Below are 18,611 nucleotides of genomic sequence, written 5' to 3'. Positions count from 1 at the left end.
TTTCAGGATACGACTCTTATTAAAATGCATTCTTACAAACCGGTTCTAGTAAATTGCGGAATTGTACAGTTTTTAAAAGCAGGGTATCACGATACTTACTTTAAGTACTGGTATATCATGCAACCCTTCTGCTATGTCTGTCATTTTATAATTTCTGCAAGGCACAGCATGCACAACATCTACAGTGCCTTGAAGACAGGGTTGCCAGGTTTTCACAACAAAACTTGCTCAATTTTTACTCAAAACTAGCCCAATCGTGCTTTGGAAGAGGTTCCCTGGTAAAAATCACATTCCGGATGGTAATATACAGGTTGTTTGGCAGTGTTCCCCTTGTAAAATTCGCATTCCAGGGGCTAAATATCACATTATTGAGGTCGCTTTAACCCGTGGACATGAAAAACAACCCGCGGTAACAGTTTTAAAGTAGCCCAATTCTGCAGGTAAACCGCAGACTTGGCAACACTGTTTGAAGTTACTGATTGTTGCTCAGTGGGGGAGTACAATTTGGGGCAACCCCCTTGCCCTAACCTGGTACCTTTCTGGGATCTGTTTTATGGACCCTGCTTGTTTTGAATTTGGTAAGGATGACTGCATGGTTAGACTGCAACCCAGACGTGGCTATATGCCTAAAGTGCTTTTTACATCATTCATAAACTGCAAGCATTTGCTTTTCAGGAGACTGCACCTGCACCACATCCTTTATTTCCTATTCGTGATTTCTGTGCTTATCTAGACAGGTCTAGTTATTTTACAATGTCTGAGCAGCCTATTGTCCATTTCAGAGGTCACAATTAAAACAGCAAGAACACTGCATATGCTGTTAAAAGTTCACTTTTTAGAGCTCACTGTACTAGGAGCATGCTTTCTTCAAGGGCTTGGGCTAGGAAATGTCAATGCAGTTTAGGACATCTGTCTGGCAGCAGGTTGGGCTTCTCAGAACACCTTTGCTAGATTTTACAACCTCAAGATCCCTTCATTTGCACCACAGGTTTTGTCCATTCAGTGAGATGACAATTGACCTTCAATTAATCATTTTTTCACACATGGCTGTGCTCCTTGTGAGCAGGTCCGATAGGGCGTCTAGGTCCTTTGTCTAGGTTTGTGGAAGGGGAACATCAGCCTGTATATGAGCGCATGGGTATGGGCATGTCAAAGGTAGTAACAATGTCAATAATGTTGTTGCCAGAGCCCAGTGGTTCAAAAGCACTAAAAAACACTGAAGAATTTGAAGAACAATGTTTTTTTTTATTATTCATTCTAATCATTGTTCACTGTTCTATATTTTGGTTTCTATTTGTTGGGATGAAATAAAACTCTTCAGTTTACTCAAATCATGTGTCTTTCATTTGTGATATTAAAATAATCTTGTTAGATGTCCGGGCAGCATAGCTCTTTGCTTTCAGGTACTTAAAAAAAAAAAACTTTCCCACAATGTTTTATTTTCACTTCTCATTAACTACATCAATCAAAAGTAGTTATAGCTTTGTGAAGTTTATGAAACCTCCACCTGATAAATCTTCCCACGTATGATTCATGATTCACTTGCTTGGGTGTGTGATCTAATAATAAAATTACAAATGTAAAAAAAAAAAAAATGCAAATTTGTAACCATACCTCCTTAGTGGTAGAATATCTGTGAAAAAGAAAAGCCACTCCCTCTGCGTAATATATAATCAGGCCCTGCTGAGGTTTGATTTAGCAACAAGGCTGATCAAACTCAGTGATTTGCTCTTTCACGAGAGTTCAAAGTCAGAATCATGGGTAAGTTATATAATATTAGTTTCTTTTTTTATGATATTGTAATTTTGTGATAGTGTAGCACTGCATGCATTTTCTGTATAAATAATTATTTAAGGGCTTATTTTCCATGTTGTTTCTAGCATCCATTTATGGAGACATCATGAAAGTAGACACCACCGGTGCATCGGAGAAGACAGCAAAACAAGACAAATTAACCATAAAGGGTGAGAATGCATGACTGCACTTTTCACTCTACAAATCACAGTTGCCAATATATGCAATATGCACACTGTTACAGTATGCATTAACAATGATTTATATTTGTCATAGGGGTTGAAGCCTCTAAAAAAATGGCTGAAACCGATCTGGCCCGGATGGAGAAATACAAGAGTATAATTATCAAAGTTGGCAAAGCAAAGCAGATGGACCCAGCTGTGATTGCTGCCATCATATCCAGAGAGTCCAGAGCTGGAGCCGTTCTAAAGGATGGGTGGGGCGACCATGGCAATGGCTTTGGTCTCATGCAGGTTGGTCAGAAGAACAGATTTACTATTTATTATATTTCAAAATATAATAATATCAGAAAGCCAATAAGTCATGAGATAAGATTCAAGGTGTTGAGTATAAACTAAAGCTTGCTCATTAATAGAAATTGTTATAGATATCCCATGCAAAGCATTTTTTATACCAGCAAGAATGTGGAAATAATAATCAAAGTACATTATACATTTCATAACATTTGAAATTATTCTCCTTTGATTGTGTTTCTTATATAGGTTGACAAACGCCACCACACTCCAACAGGTCAGTGGGACAGTGAGCAGCATATCATTCAAGCTACTGATATACTCATTGGCTTTATTAAAGAAATAAAAGCTAAATTTCCCAAGTGGACACAAGAGCAATGCTTGAAAGGTAAGTTAGGTTTACGCTGAGAGATGAATAAACATAAATAGCATAAAAGACAATTAAATGCAAATAGAAGTTCAAGTCTCAGTTGCCATATAATGTCTGTTTTAGGGGGAATATCAGCCTACAACGCAGGTGTGAAGAATGTCCAGACATATGAGCGCATGGACATCGGCACCACAGGAGATGATTACGCCAATGATGTTGTTGCCAGAGCCCAGTGGTTTAACAGCAAGGGTTACTAAGGAACAGCAGTTGTGAACCTGTTATAAACCCTTACATTAGTAGAATGACAAGATGACAAATTCTGATCCTTTGGGAATAGCCTACTGCAGTTATTAGATGCTAATGTAATCTTTCTATTTTAAGAGTTTGTGGCGTTTCCAGAATGAAACTGCACAGTGCATTTTTTGTGATGATAATGAGGTAAATAAAAATAATTTATTTACTCAAATCATTTGTCTACTATTTATCACACCTTTCCAACCCTCAAATTCCTCATTGCTCCTGGAAGTAGCTGAAAGAGTTTGTTGTTCTCGGTGACAGAGGGCGATGTTGAGCTTCATCCTGCACTTCAACATGACTCTGTACAATGTCATTAGTAAAAATCTCTGATGTTTCGCTCGTTTAAGGATGGCCAGATATCTCTAGGATTTCCTTCACTTTGTAAGTACATGTCTACGTTAACGCATGAATGAACGAATTTGGTTCAGTCGAGGCTTTTTGTCGGTTTTCAGCTCGCTGCGCTGGACAAAGCGGTTGTTTGGGAAGTTTGGGAAGCAAACATCTCCATCACTTTCCGCTAAGTCTAGTGAGTAATGCTATGCGGACTCATTTGGTGAGTTATAAGTAGCTACTTGTTCTTAGGTAGTTTGTAATAGTATCGCTTTTTAAATAATACTTTGTAATAACTGCTGTGAAAAGAGGATAACTTTAGAACATTTTAATCGCAACATTCTAATAATGTAAATATTCAGAGCATCGACATTCTATCATTCCATGCCAGAAATTCTGCGGTGTTTTTAACATAAACAAGTCTGAGAACGTTTTTTAGTAGCTGTTAATGTTGTTGTTTCCAAGTCATGTTTACATAGCCTAATAATTTTGTTTTCTAGTCATGTTTTAATAATGGTCAGAACCACAAAATTACGATTCAGAATTATATATTGATTTAGTCTCAATAATAAGAAAGAAAAAAATTACTTATAGATTACATGTACTTATAGATATTGAAATAAATAGACAGGTACCGTATATGTGACCCAGGACCACAAAACCAGTCATAAGAGTTAATTTTTTAAAACTGAGCTTAATATATTATCTGAAAGCTGAATAAATAAGCTTTTAATTGATGTATGGTTTGTTAGAATAGGACACTATTTGGCCAGAAATCTTCCTTTAAAGTTGTCCAAGTTGTTGAAGTTCTTCATGAAGTTCATAGTAATGCAGATTACTAACCACAAATGAATTTTGGCATAAATGCAAAATCAATTTTGACCCATACAGTGTATTGTTGGCTATTGCTACAAATACACCCGTGCTACTTAAGACTTTTGTGGTTCAGGGGCACATACAATCAATGTTGCATGTAATTTTTATTTTTTATTTTTGGTAACAGCATGATCTAACCACCAACATGCACCAACATTAGTTTTAGACTTCTGAAGGCCTGTAAGAATAACTTACAAGGGAAAAAAAGCAGTGTGTTGTAGATACTGAATTGCAGGTTTTTCTATTCTTTAGGGAAAACGTCCTAACTGTGATAACAGTGTTAACATTTTCTGTGGCGCCTGGTCTGGCATCACCCTGCTGTTCAGAGAAGATCAGATGACTTTTTTTACTCTCAGTAGTGTGTATGTTGATTACTGTACAGACAGTACAGCCTCTTGATCAATATCTTTCTCCACATGTTCAGAACAAAGGAATCATTATGAGTTTGGCCTCAGACCCATGTCCCTCTTTTGATGTCTGACTATGTGCAATTAGTATTTGGAGAAGTTTACATGAAATTTCAAGCAGTTTAAGAGCAGGGTACTGTGATGTGACATGTTATAATTTATCTTAAAACATTTAAATAGATGGCTTGACAATTGTTCAAATATTCTTATGTTTTTAAAATGTGTTTATAACACTGCAAAGCTATAGAAAATGATTAGTGAATCATTTTATATTTTTGAATTAAAAAAAATAAATAAATAAATAATAAAAAAAAAATATATATATATATATATATTATGTATATATATATACTTTTAAACCTGAATTGTTAATAGCTAAAACAATAATAGTTAGATAGTTAAAGTTAAAAAATATATAGATATAAATAGTTAAAGTTAAAAAATATATAGATATAAATATTATGGCTATCAAACGATTCATTGCAATTAATCGCATACAAAATAAAAGTTTGAGCTTGCCTAATATATGTGTGAGTACTGTGTAATTAAATACAAACTCATTCATGTATATATTTAATAAATATTTACAAGTATATATAAGTATTATAATTTTTTAAATAATTTATATGATTTAAATAAAAATGTTTTTGTACATGAACAACATATTTCTTTTAAATATATACATTAATTTGTGTGTATTTATATATACATAAACATTACACAGTGCACACACATATTAGGCAAACTCAAACTTTTATTTTGTATGTGATTAATTGCAATGAATCGTTTGACAGCCTATATATGTGTGTGTGTGTGTGTGTGTACTTGTTTTTGCTACATTGTGGGGACCAAATGTCCCCACAAGGATAGTAAAACCTGAAATTTTTGACATTGTGGGGACCGGCCTGCGGTCCCCACAATGTTAAAAAATTATTAGAAATAGTAAATGATGTTTATCTGAAAGTGTAACACAAACATGTTTTCTGTGAGGGCTAGGTTTAGGGTTAAATATAAGTATAAAAACTATAGAAATTATAAAGTCAATCATTAACTGAAATTAAATAAACTATTTTTTAAAAAAGTTTTATTTCAGCTAGTTGCAACATTTCTCATTTTCAAGTAGTTTTACTTTATTTAAAAATTTCAAAATGCAAAAAAAATATTAATTTGTTACCCTGTTGCATCACCTGACATCTGTATTTAAATTACAACACTCATTAACTGTATATTTCTCATGAGTTGTTTAAACAGGCAAACAGCTGAACTGTACTTTTACTAGTTAATTAAACCCCTTCGAGCATGTTCTAACAGAGCCTGTTGTCCTATAAAGTATCTTTTGATGATGAGCCACGTTAATAGTCCTGTTGTGTCTGTAAAGGAACTTTGGAATGAAAAGCATCGTAAAACCCAGCGCGCAATTATTTCAATATTATCATCTCATTAAACTATCGAGATACTCCATGTGGAAACCTCCCTCCAGAAACGCCACACACAGAGATTTTAAGAGCCTGGAAAACAGGGACACAAAGTTAACTGGTCATAGATAGAGGAAAAGAGCAGCTGAATGGGCTGTGCTCAGTGGTCAAGCTGTGTGGACCCAGCTGGATGCTTTTTATTGTAGAGTAAAGGACTTAACGGGCACATGGAGAGCTTGGCCTGCTCGTGGCTTTGTTTTTCTCAGGAGAGGACTTGGACTTTGCATGATGAGAGGAACTTGTATTTTCATCTTATAAGTTATTTCGAACCATCTCAATCGGCACCGTCCCGCTTTTCGGGCCTCTGAGTCGAGGGGTATCATTTCTAGGGTTATTTACAGTTTGGCATACATGGCCTTAATTAGAGTGTGGGGTAGAGCGCTGCCTCAGAAGATGTGTTCCAGATGTGGGCTGGAATTCAGAGAGCTTTGTAAAGAAAAGAAACAGTGCTCTGCAGGAGATGCTTAAAGAAACTTGAGTCAGAGAAAGGGAATTGACAGAGTTGAACTGGGGGGGGCAGGGTTTTTTTGGCACATTTCAGGGTTAAATATTCATGACTGTGTCTGTGTCTTTAAAAGAATGTAGTCTGAATTGTTGTGGCTGATTCTGTGGCTTATATGATTGAGTTAATATCACCTGTGATAATGTACTTCTGAGCATGTGTATCATATCAAACAAAATCAGGAACAACAAAAACAGGGTGTCTCAAACAGTAGAACATGATGTCAGAAACACCAAGGTCATCATGAGTTCAGTTGCAAGGAAATGCAAAACATGTATACCTTGAATGCAAGTGTTTCTCAAATGCATACTGTAAATGTTTAAAAAAAGATTCTGGGTTAAACGTACATAAATGCATATTGAAAAAAAATACACTGCTGTTTATAAGTTGATGGAAGTCTCTTACGCTCACCAAAACTGCATTTATTTAGTCAAGAAATACAGATGTAAATGCAAAGCTGATTCTCAGCATCTTTACTCCAGTCTTCAGTGGCACATGATCCTTCAGAAATCATTATAATATGCTGATTTGTTGCTTAATTAACATTATTATTACTATTGAAAAAAGTGCTGCTTAATATTTTTGAGGAAACTGTGATACATTTTTCAGAATTCTTTGATGAATAGTTGTAGCATTAATTTGAAATATGTTTTTAAGTAAAGGTCTTTGCTTACAGTTTTGATGAAATTAATGTGTTATACTGAATAAACATGCTAATTTTAATCGTTAAGCAAAAGAAAAGTATTACTGAACCCAAACATTTGAACAGAAGTGTAAGACAAAGTGTATATTGTAACTTTCTTATACATTTGAATTGTGTTATTTGAATATGTGTTTTAGTGCCACATTAAAAAATACAAATAAAATTATGAGATTAAGGTTGTAATATTTTGAGAATAAAGTCAAAGTTATGAGAATAAAGTCTAAATATTTTGAGGATAAAGTCGAAACGTTTCGGAAATAAAGTCAAAATGTTACGAGAATAAAGTCGAAATTACAAGAATTAAATCATAGCAATTCAAGTTATAATATTATAAGAGTATAGCCAAATGGCCCAGATTGGGAGCACCAGGAGATGTTGCCAGGCCACCGTAATTGATTTGAATGGGGGACAGTATGCTTGGAAATAATATTTCACGCCTTCGATTGCATTTATTAAGCCTATTTGTAGTGCGCCAGCCGCCCAATAATAGCAATAAGCTTTGTGCTTTTGGTACTTTTAATGTAAAACAAAGTCTCAGCTTTCAAATCTGTCAGTTTTATAGTGAAAAATACAAACAATGTGTCTTGCAATAATGTGTTTTTCACGCTCTTCAATTTGGCAGGACAGATCACTGTTTTTATGTGAATCAGTCGTCGTTTCGATTACAATGAGACATACGTTTAATTAAATTATACCGTTTTCTTTGATGCAAAAACGTCTGTGGCGTTCAATCTTTCAATCCTCACATGTATTTAATTAAAAACAACAATAACTTGTTAACATAAGTTATATTGTTGTCTTTTCTGAGGTATATAAGTGACTATTCACAAGCTGTTTTATTCATTGTACAATACAGTAAATGATTGGACATAATATTTAACGTCTTCCATTTATTATTTGCAGCGTGCCAACCACCCAGTAATCGCAATAATTTTGTGCTTTGTTGCTTTTAATATAACACAGTTCAGCCCTCAAATTATGTCAGTTTTTTCACGAAATACAAATTATAAATTTTTCCTCTTTATTTTAAAGGGGTCATCGGATGCTAAGTTCACTTTTTCATGTTGTTTGAACATTAATGTGTGTTGGCAGTGTATGTACAAATCAACCCTATAATGATAAAAATCCATGCAGTGGTTTTTAATTAATCTGTAAAAATAATATCCCCTTTTTCAAATCGAGCCGTTCTCAGATGCCTGTTGGTGTGCCGTCACACCCACAGAGGCCGCTCCCACCATAGTTGATTGACATGAGCTCTTACCCCAGACCAGCTGTCACAGTCCAGTAACTTTCCATGTTTTGATGCCACAGCTGGGATGTAAATTAGACAAGAATATCTCCGATTGAGCGATTGAGGTGTTGTGTTGCTGGATGTAATAATGAACATAGTGGTCGTCATTTACTCCCGAAAACTGAGCCGCTGAAGATGCAGTAGATCATGTTTGTGAAGGGAATGCGCCTCCCGATCTACATATATCCGTCTATGTTCGCACAAATCATTCATGATCCAGGTTTACTTAGAGCAGAAGTGAGTATAAGAGTTTTTTTTTATGAATCTTTGCGATCGCCTTTCCTTATAACGTGGCAGTTAGGAAGTTTAGCGGCTAAATGCAGCCAATTTAAACAAGACCGTCTTTCCACAGAGAGAAGAGAGGGGCGGGGTGAGCAGAGCTCATTTGCATTTAAAGGAACAACCCCTTAGAATAAGATGATTTTTGCAGAGCTGATTTTGCCAAGGTAAAAAGGGTGTTGTTTTACAAAATCATTGAGAATTTTTAATCAAAGTATATTAGAGACTTTTCATTAAGACCCTAAAGAATCATATAAACCTGTGGAAAATGGGCATCCAATGACAAAGTTAATAGCACAATATAAACATGAAGGAACATCAGATGGAGTGGAAAAAAAAACAGTATAGCCTAATTTAATTAAACGAATGTCTCATTGTAATCTGAAAGATGACTGATTCCTCTTAAACTGAGGCGAATGCAGCGATCTGTCAAGCCACATTAAAGAGCGTGAAAAACACATTATTGTAATAGACAATATTGTATGTATTTTGCTATAAAACTGACAGAGTTTGAAAGCTGAGACTTTGAAGTATCTCCCAGTGCTCCCAATCCATGCAATAGGCTAGAATATGCTCTCAATATATTACAACATTAATCTCGTAATTGCTGCCAATTAATTCTCAGAATTTTGAGAATTCAAAATATCAAAATATTTTGACTTTATTCTCAAAACACTTTGACTTCATTCTCGTAATTTTGACTTTATTCTTGAACATTTTTGACTTTATTCTCATAATTTTGACATTGCTGTCGAAATATTTCGTCATTATTCTCAAAATACTGTATTTCAACTTTATTCTTGTAATTTTGACTTTATTCTTGAAATATTATGACTTTAATCTCATTTTTAAAAACACTGTCATACCTTTTTGTGTCAACTAGGTCATTTTAAATGGTTGTATATTTGTAAAACAAGTGAATTTTAAGTGCAGTCCATGTTAATTATAATAATTATAAAAATACTAAAAATAATTATTATTGTTACAGTAATGCTACAGGACGTCAGCTTCCAAAAGTATTTACACCCCGCCCCCCCCCCCAATATGAAGAAAACCACTTTGGAGAATTCAAGGACGTGTGAACGAGAATGTTTTGCTGATTATCAAGCAGCCACATACAATGGCTGCATGAATGAATCTACTGATAATGCTCAGCGTTATGGCCCTCTTAAGAAACGGTATGTCCAAAATGTAATACATATGGGTTTCTTCAGTGGGAGAGCAAAATGGGTCTCAGGAAATACCAACCTGGCTTTTTTTCATAAGAAAAACTGACTGACATTCCATCCAGCTTTGAGAAAGAGGACTGTAAGACGTACGTCTGCAGTGCAACTCCATAGAGGCTCTGTTCACCATATGTGTGAGGTAAAAATAAAGGGGTTTGACAGCTATCACCGAATGTGAACTTGACGCCTGTGTCTGCCTGTAATGGTCTGTGCCATTTAGAATAAAGCGTGAATCTCCCCACCTGGAAGAAAATACTTTTTAGAAGTCCAGCGTTTGCTGTTGTTTGTGTTTAAGAAAAAGAACCGGCCAGTGCAAAGCTTTGTTTACACTTTTGCCGGATACTCCTACACAATTTGCCTGAGGGGGAAGGAAAATATTCAAAACTGGCAGGAAGGCAAAACGTTTGTATGTAGTGGAGACTTATAGTTTGAGGTTGTGTGCACAACACATTTTCTAAAGAAAACAGGGTATATGACGAATACCCTATCACTAAAATGCCCGGTCACTTCCGTTAGAGTGAACTATCACCATTTGCAACCTAGAACCATGAGTCGGGCTCTTCAGCAGTCACCCTTCTCCTAAAGCAAACAAGTGCTTTTATTTACATGCATGAACCAGGACCACTTTGGTCCACATTCACTTACAAACAAAGGTTCTAAAAGGGAACATTGGCAGCGGTGCCATAGAAGAATTGTTTTGGGTTTAGAACCTTTTGTGAAATTGAAAAGTTCCATGGATTTGAAAAGTTCTTAATGGAACTATTGATGCTAATAAAGAACCTTAAGTGTAAATTAAGTCAGATTGAGCAGTAAAATGTTGCTGGTGGTTTATGCAAACTGTGTTGGCCCTCAGCTGAGTGACGTTCCACCCCCCTTTCATGGGTCAAAATGAGCCCCCCTTCAGACACGAAGGTGGTATCTCCTCAGGGAGCTGCCCCATCTAATTATCAAATGACGCCCGGCCTGTCGGCGGTAAACCGCTGGGGTGAGACAATAGCAGCTGATTCTCTGGATTAGGTGACGGGGGTTGGAGAACGAAGGGAGGGGGGAATCCAAAGGAAGAGACAGAGCATGCTCAGTCCTGAGAGACAGGCTACTGGAGCACACATGTACCTTCCCTGTGAAGGATACACAATCTTATGAGCTTCTAACTCTTTTACAAACACCTCATGTGAAGATATGAACAAGGAGATGTTGGTGATTTGAAAAAACTGGCGTGAAGATTCACTTTTGGAGCTTTGTACAAAGGATGCACTAAGGAAACATTGCTTTTGGGGTGAACTTTGACACCATGGCTCGATTTTACAGCTGTTTTGGGGACAAAAAGTAAGTTGGAGTCTTTTGTTTGTGCAAAAACTTTAAAATGACAACTAGTATAGTTTTAGAAATGTGGTAATGCTTATCTAGTATTAACATTCTTGAGGTTGCATTTTAGTGGCATGGTTGCATATAAAACTGATTCTTTAGCACTGCGAAGCACTGTATAAAATATACAAATATCAACCTTTAAGGTACTAAAACGCACATTTAGGGGTACATAAGGTGTACCTTTTGAAAGGGTACCGTCCCAGTTACAGCTTTTGTACCTTTTATTTCTGAGAGTGTGAGTATATTCTTCACTTGAAGTCTTTTGGTTTCTGTTGTGGTCTCTGTGAATGCGCTATAATAGCTGCTTAGATGAACTCTTTCAGTTCGAGTTTCTTTAAAAGCTCTTCTATCTAATGGTCTCATGACATGTCCAACAAGACCCTACTCTTCACTACTGGTTGGTATTCCAAGACCGCTGAGAGAACATGTTGTTTACCATTGGGTTTCGTCCAGATTCTTTGCAAGTTTATAAAAGAGACTGTTTTGTTTATCATTTCTTTTCACAGAATATGCCATTTATTATTGTTTATTCTCCAAGTCCAGCCCCCCCAGAGACAAGATGAATGTTCAATAAGAGAGTTAGGACTGTTTATTGAAACATAATGTTCCTTATTCAGGTTCAAAAGTGTAAAAAGTGCCTTTGCAAAGAGACTGAAAATGTGCTGAATGTTTGGACGGTAACCAGCTTCATCCTTACATTCTGACCTACCTTCATTTCTCACACCATTTATGGTGCTTGCGCTCATGTGAGAGTGCTGCTTTGTTTGTATCTACACAGTGCATCTATTTGGCAAGAAACTTGAGCCATCCCATGAAATAAGAGTCCAAATGTTAATGTTCTGACCCTTTGCGTTTTGACCTCTGAGCTTGTTGATGTTGAGCTTAAACTCTTCCTAGTTTCTCATCATCTTGCGCAGTGAATGAGGTTGTTTTTAGCAGGCTTCTGCTATCTTTTAAGACACGTATTCTCAAAGGAGTCTCATATCAGTGAGAGACTGTTTTATTAGTGTGAGCCAGTTAAATTAGCATATTGTGGAGAGTGGGTTAAGATGTGTCAGTGCTATCTTTTTTTTTTTTTTTTTGGTGCATCTTACTCTTAAAAATGCTTCTGCTGTGGTATACTTACGGATTCTCTAATAATGAATCATCCGGTATCAGATAGTCAGAATGCTCTGCTCTACTGGTTCAGCCGCGGCTAAAAGAGTTTTTGCACTTTGTGGTTAAAGTTCAGAAGAACCACAGAAGTACAGATGGTTTTGTAGTACGTCTGGATTTATGCTGCCCCTGCTAACTACTTTGATTTTTTTTTTTTTAATCTATCAATCAGTGCAGCAAAGGGCTTCCAAACACAGCTCATTGAGCGCATGCAGTAATATTGCCTTAAATATCTGCCCGAATGGAAAGAAAAAGAAATATTTTTATAGAAAATCCAGGCCTTGATAAATGTTCTGTGTCTGTAATTGTAGGGTACTTTAAATATACAGCTATGCAGTTTTATGCATAAAAAGCTCCCACATTTTGTGTAAGATGCCAGTGTCATACTTAAAGTCTGTCTAAGTAACTTTAGTGTTGTACATTATTAAAAACAACGTGTACAACTTCCTATTTTGTATGTGCAATGTGATTCCAATTTCCTGTTCGTGAGGAACTCTATATGTGACCCTGAACCACAAAACCAGTCATAAGGGTCAGTTTTTAGAAATTGAGAGTTATACATCACCTGAAAGCTGAATAAATAAGCTTTCCATTGATGTATGGTTTGTTAGGACAATATTTGGCTGAGATGCAACTATTTGAAAATCTGAAATCTGAGGGTGCAAAAAATCAAAATATTGGGAAAACTGGCTTAAAGTTTGTCCAAATGAAGTTCTTAGCAATGCATATTACTAATCAGAAATTACGTTTTGATATATTTATGGTAGGAAATTTATAAAATAACTTCATGGAACATGATCTTTACTTAATACCCTAATGATTTTTGCCATAAAAGAAAAATTGATCATTTTGACCCATACAATGCATTTTTGGCTATTGCTACAAAAATACCCATGCTACATAAGACCGGTTATTAATTTTACTAGGTGTTTGAATCTAACCAAAATAACTTGCTCATCTAAAGAAGGTGGTAATTATTTAAATGCCAAATTGCGTGGTACAGTTTATGAGCATTTAGAAAGCCACTGAAGATTGCTTTCATTTTGCTACTGTCTCACATAACAAAACTTAATAACAAAAAAGTAATAGACCTCATTGTTAAGTGAGCCATATTATGTCCAGTAAATGTTTTAGGATGTTCTTTCTTTTCAAATATAATTTAGGGAATGAGATAGAGATGGTCACCACTTTAGCTAATGTAGTCAACTGATTGTGCCGAATGGTGACTGCAGCCTGTTTAATAAACTCATTATAGTGTAGTTTACTCCAGGTCCCTCAGCCTGAAGAATGTGCAGAGTAAAACTTCCAATAATTGAATACACTACCATTCAAGGCCTGTGCAATTTATTTGAAAGAAATCAATATTTTTATTCAGCCAGGATGCATTCAATTGATAAAAAGTGACAATAAAGACACTTATAATGTTACAAAAGATTTCTATTCCAAATAAACACTGTTCTTTTGAACTTTTAAATCATCAAAAGAATCCTACAAAAATGTATCATGGATACCACAAAAACTGTTTTCAACATTGATAATCAAAACAAATGTTTCTTGAGCAGCAAATCAGCGTATTAGAATGATTTCTGAAGAATCATGTGACACTGAAGCCTGGAGTAATGATGCTGAAAATCACAGAAATAAATTGCATTCTAAAATATATTCACATAGAGAATGGTTAGTTTAACCTGTAAAAAATATTTCACAATATTACTGTTTTTACTGTATTTTTGACTAAATAAATGCAGCCCTGGTGGGCAGAACAGACTTACCAGCCCCAAACTGTAGAACATAACATTATTCAACACTCGTTTGCCACTTTATTACTTGATGTGCCCTTTTCACGAGCTGCACTGGTTCACAGTGGACCACATGGCCTGTGACATAATGAACAGACTGTCCGCCTGATTTAAATTCTCGTCAGATATGTCGTCCACTTCAACTAATGTCTGGAGAAAGCACCGCTGTCCTTTCAACCTGAGAGGAGAACATCATTTTGACATTTTCTGAAGTACTCGGCAGATGGCGTGACTTGAGGGAGTCCATTGCTACATTAAAGTCGTTGTTGATGTGTGTGTTTCCCCATCGAGGCCTGTGGAGAAGCTCAGGTCTAATGCAGCGTTGCATAAGAGGATTCTGATTGTCAGGACGTTGAATAACGAGGCTTGGCATTCTAATAACTAATCAGCGTTTTGGTTGTAACTTGCAGTTTATCTTAGCACAGCTGCACAAATAAATCCATCATTCGTCTGAGTCGTTGAGTCGTTTGATCTATATACTCTATTACACAATATGTATGTACATATATTTTTTTGATAGATAATGAATATAAGTAATAATAACATTTAATTATATTTTTAAATAGTACAATGTATTTAGCAAATAACATGCTCACAAAATTAGGGCTATATTGGTTATGGTAAATGGTTATTTGATTTTACAAACAGCCCACCTTGTTGGCAGAGGCTATTTACATTAACTCCGCCCACCAACATGTGATTGGGCTAGTCAAATACTACAATAAACGGCTCCAGTTGCATAGATGGTAAAACATGTAGCATTGTGGGTTTTTTTACGCAATCTATAGTAGTATAAATAGCTACTTTAACATGGTGTAAATAGAATCTACAGCTAATTGAGCTTAGTGAAATTATATCGCTAAAAATGCTATTTTCACTTAGTGCAAGTAGCTGCTGCCTTTTATTGTAGTTTTTTTTGTTATTATCAGGTTCATGTTATATATTTCATTGTGTATTTTCCTTGTGTTTAGATTTATATTACCTTAAAGTTCATCTTTAAGACAACTTATAATTTCCTTTTAATTCACCTTCCAAACTAACACTTAACAGTAATAATTTCACTTTGTGTAATCTTTAGCAAGTCACTTCTGGATTTTTAGTTTTTAGTGTTCTGTTTTTAATATGTTATTTTTTGTTAAATAGTGTGGGAAATTGACTCATTATAGGCCAGGACTAATATTGATTTGATATTGACACTTATTTATTTGCTAAATTCACTGAAAACAGAAAATGTGTGATTGTTCATCACTCTTACCTGCTAATGAAATCACACTGTCCATTTTAATTTTGTTTAAAGTTTACCCAAAAATGAAAATCCTGTCATTAATTACTCACCCTCATGTCGTTCCAAACCCATAAGACCTTTGTTCAACTTCAGAACACAAATTAAGATTTTTGATGAAATTGTTAAATAAAATTGTAATTTTTGTTCTCTTTGCACATAAAAAGTATTCTTGTAGCTTCAGAAAATTATGGCTGAATCTGTTATATCACATGGACTATTTTAACAATGTCTTTACTACCTTTCTGGGCCTTGAACATGGTAGTTGTGTTGCTGTCTATGAAGGGTCAAAAAGCTCTCGGATTTCAACAAAAATATTTTTATTTGAGTTCTGAAGATGAACAAAGCTCTTATGAGTTTGGAATGACATGAAGGTGAGTAATTAATAACAGAATTTAATTTTTTTGGGTGAACTATCCCTTGTAATGAAGCATGTTTTGCAGAAATGTATTGCAGTCTCCTGTTTGATAACTCCCTAAAGCTATTCTTTTTTTTTTTTGCTTTATTTTGTAAAAACACAATGTTTAAAGCTAACACAGCTAGCATGCTTGCTAATATCTTCTGCTTGAACGCTTCACTCCACTAACTCTTGCTCTTTCTTTCTCTCTCTCTCTTACTCTTCCCTTCCTCTCCACATCCAAAAGTTAAGACATGAAACGTCGGACGTCATCACAGAACTCTGGCGTTGGAGGCAGTCCAAGGTCAGTCCATAGGTCCCTGTAGAGCTCTGAACAACCTCTCTGCTATCATAGTCACGCACTGGGTAATGATAAGAAAACGCTTTTTAGTCAGAAGAGGCTCTTGGGAAAGAGGTCAGTTTGGTTTGCTTGTTAAGCAGTAGCTCACATAAAATGTAAATTCTGTCATCTTTTACTCATCCTCATGTCGTTCCAAACAAGTATGACTTTCTTTCATCCTTGGAAGGAAAAAGAAGATGCTTTGCATCCGGGCTACGCTTGCTTTTCTGTTAATCCATACTGCTGACCTCCAAAAATGGAGTCACGAAAGTCTTATAGAAGCAGTCAGGGTAAATGGTAAAACTATACTACAAGTTTTCAGAAATATAACCATAGTGTAATTTAACGAGCACATTTTTCCACAGCTCTCAGAGGTCTTTAAATGTGCACAGAAAAGGGTGGGTAAATGCGCGATTGGCAAAGTTTTGTGTGCAAAAAAGGTCAGTTTTCTATTGTCAGTAGTGATGTATGAAGCACAGTTCATAGAGAAATCACTTTCAAACCAAGCAGCTTTCTGTTGTTTAATGTGTGGAATCTGCATAACCTTCTTGAACTTGTTGCGAATTCTGTTTAGGAAAATCGTGTTGATTCCTATTGAAATGACTGGATTTGCCTGTGAAAATTCTCATAACAACAGAAAATCTGACCGCACGTTATACAGTATGTGACCCTGGACCACAAAACCAGTCTTAGAGAGCACAGGTATATTTGTAGCATTAGCCAACAATACACTGTATGGGACAAAATTGTCGATTTTTCTTTTATGCCAAAAATTATTAAGTAAAGATTATGTTCCATGAAGATATTTTGTAAATTTCCTACCAATTTTGCAACTTAATTTTTAATTAGTAATATGCATAGCTAAGAACTTTAATTGGACAACTTTAAAGGTCATTTTGTGCACCCTCAGAATTTTCACATAGTTTATCTCGGCCAAATATTGCCCTATCCTACCAAACCATACATCAGTGATGATGTATAAATCTCAATTTCAAAAAATAAAATAACCCTTATGACTGGTTTTGTGGTCCAGAGTCCCATATGATGACAGAAGTTTCAACTAAAAATGAGAATTTTTACAGTATTTAAAGTGTGTCATTTCTGTCACTACACTAGCGCCGCCAAGTAATGCAAAATGATTTGCTGTGTCTGAAATCAAATTTTGTTGAATGTGGAATTTTGTCGTTAACGATTATTAGCTGACTCCCAAAGCTTTTGTTCTTCATATTCTGTGCGGTGGTTAGTTTCCTTAAAAAATACTTTAATATAAACCTAAAATCACCAGTAGGTAGTGGCAAATCACTGCATAAGTGATTCATTCATTCGACCGTTTCATTCAAACGACTGATTGATTCAGTAATAAAACACTCTTTTGTGTTGCTCAGAGTTGCAAATAAGTTGTGCTGTGGCTTTGTTTGGAACTATTTCCTGTGTGTTTTTGTTCAACATAGGCTCGTTGGAAATATGTATATATGAAGAGTTCAGATGCAAAAGTCTCTAAATCCATCTGACGTTTTTCTTCAAAATTAGCATTTCTTTCTGGCTACTTTGTATAGGTTTCTATGTAGGTACTAGTACTTCTGATTGGGCTGAGGCTGGAATTTAGCGAGTTTAAAGTAAAAGTATTTGATGGATGTGTGCTATGTGTCAGGAGCATTCACTCAGTATCATTATCTCATTTTTGAATGAGATGGCTTTTAGCTGGCTTTGCATCTGAACTCTTCATATATACATTTCTGCATATATACATTTCTGCAAAACTAAAAAAAAACAAAAACATACCTATATGTACAAATCACTGCAGTTTCCAGTTAAAATGAACACTAGAGGCAGTAAAACTCTGACAACTTTTATTCCTTCTCACTCAAAGTATGATTTACAGGTACAGAGTTTCGATTACAAACCTTGTGTTTGTAATCAAGTTTTGGTACAAACCTTGTGAAACTACAATTTGTCAAAACAGCTCAAATCCGCATGAGGAAGTTAAAATAGCATGGCTGCATCAACAAATGCATTTTTATATCACTTTTGATTTGTTAACACTATCCAGTAAGTTTAGAGTTGGGTTTAGTGTAGGGGATATTTCCAACACAATAGAGCATTAACATTTAGCGACACTCCCTGGATATTTGAATTCTTAACAGCCACAATACATACCTCAAGCAGCACAATAAAACGCAGCAATATGTGCCTGTACGAACATAATAAAAAAGTAAATAAAAAATACAACAGTTTAGGAGGTCCGCT

At 35.5% G+C, this 18,611-nt stretch overlaps 2 protein-coding genes across 5 annotated transcripts in view; both read left to right on the top strand.

Annotated features, from left to right (window-relative positions):
- Positions 1-1,711: 1,711 nt before the first annotated feature.
- On the top strand, positions 1,712-3,183 carry LOC127159978 (lysozyme g-like). The gene is made up of 5 exons (XM_051102656.1): positions 1,712-1,761; positions 1,881-1,964; positions 2,071-2,267; positions 2,517-2,655; positions 2,761-3,183. Exons 1-5 carry the CDS (start codon positions 1,758-1,760, stop codon positions 2,892-2,894), a joined length of 558 nt encoding a protein of 185 aa, XP_050958613.1. The 5' UTR covers positions 1,712-1,757; the 3' UTR covers positions 2,895-3,183.
- A 7-nt stretch (positions 3,184-3,190) lies between these two features.
- Positions 3,191-18,611, top strand: part of zgc:66433 (uncharacterized protein LOC321250 homolog) — a 53,999-nt gene continuing 38,578 nt past the window's right edge. Inside the window, exons 1-2 of one of the 4 annotated variants that reach the window (XM_051102651.1) lie at positions 3,232-3,315; positions 16,272-16,328. In XM_051102651.1, the coding sequence (XP_050958608.1) occupies positions 16,279-16,328 (50 nt within the window). In that variant the 5' untranslated portion in view covers positions 3,232-3,315; positions 16,272-16,278. The other 3 variants (XM_051102654.1, XM_051102653.1, XM_051102652.1) reach the window with 3 other exon arrangements.

The sequence above is a fragment of the Labeo rohita genome, unplaced genomic scaffold (assembly GCF_022985175.1).
Source record: "Labeo rohita strain BAU-BD-2019 unplaced genomic scaffold, IGBB_LRoh.1.0 scaffold_271, whole genome shotgun sequence".
Classification (NCBI taxonomy): domain Eukaryota; kingdom Metazoa; phylum Chordata; class Actinopteri; order Cypriniformes; family Cyprinidae; genus Labeo; species Labeo rohita.
This window is presented reverse-complemented; position numbering and strand designations above follow the sequence as displayed.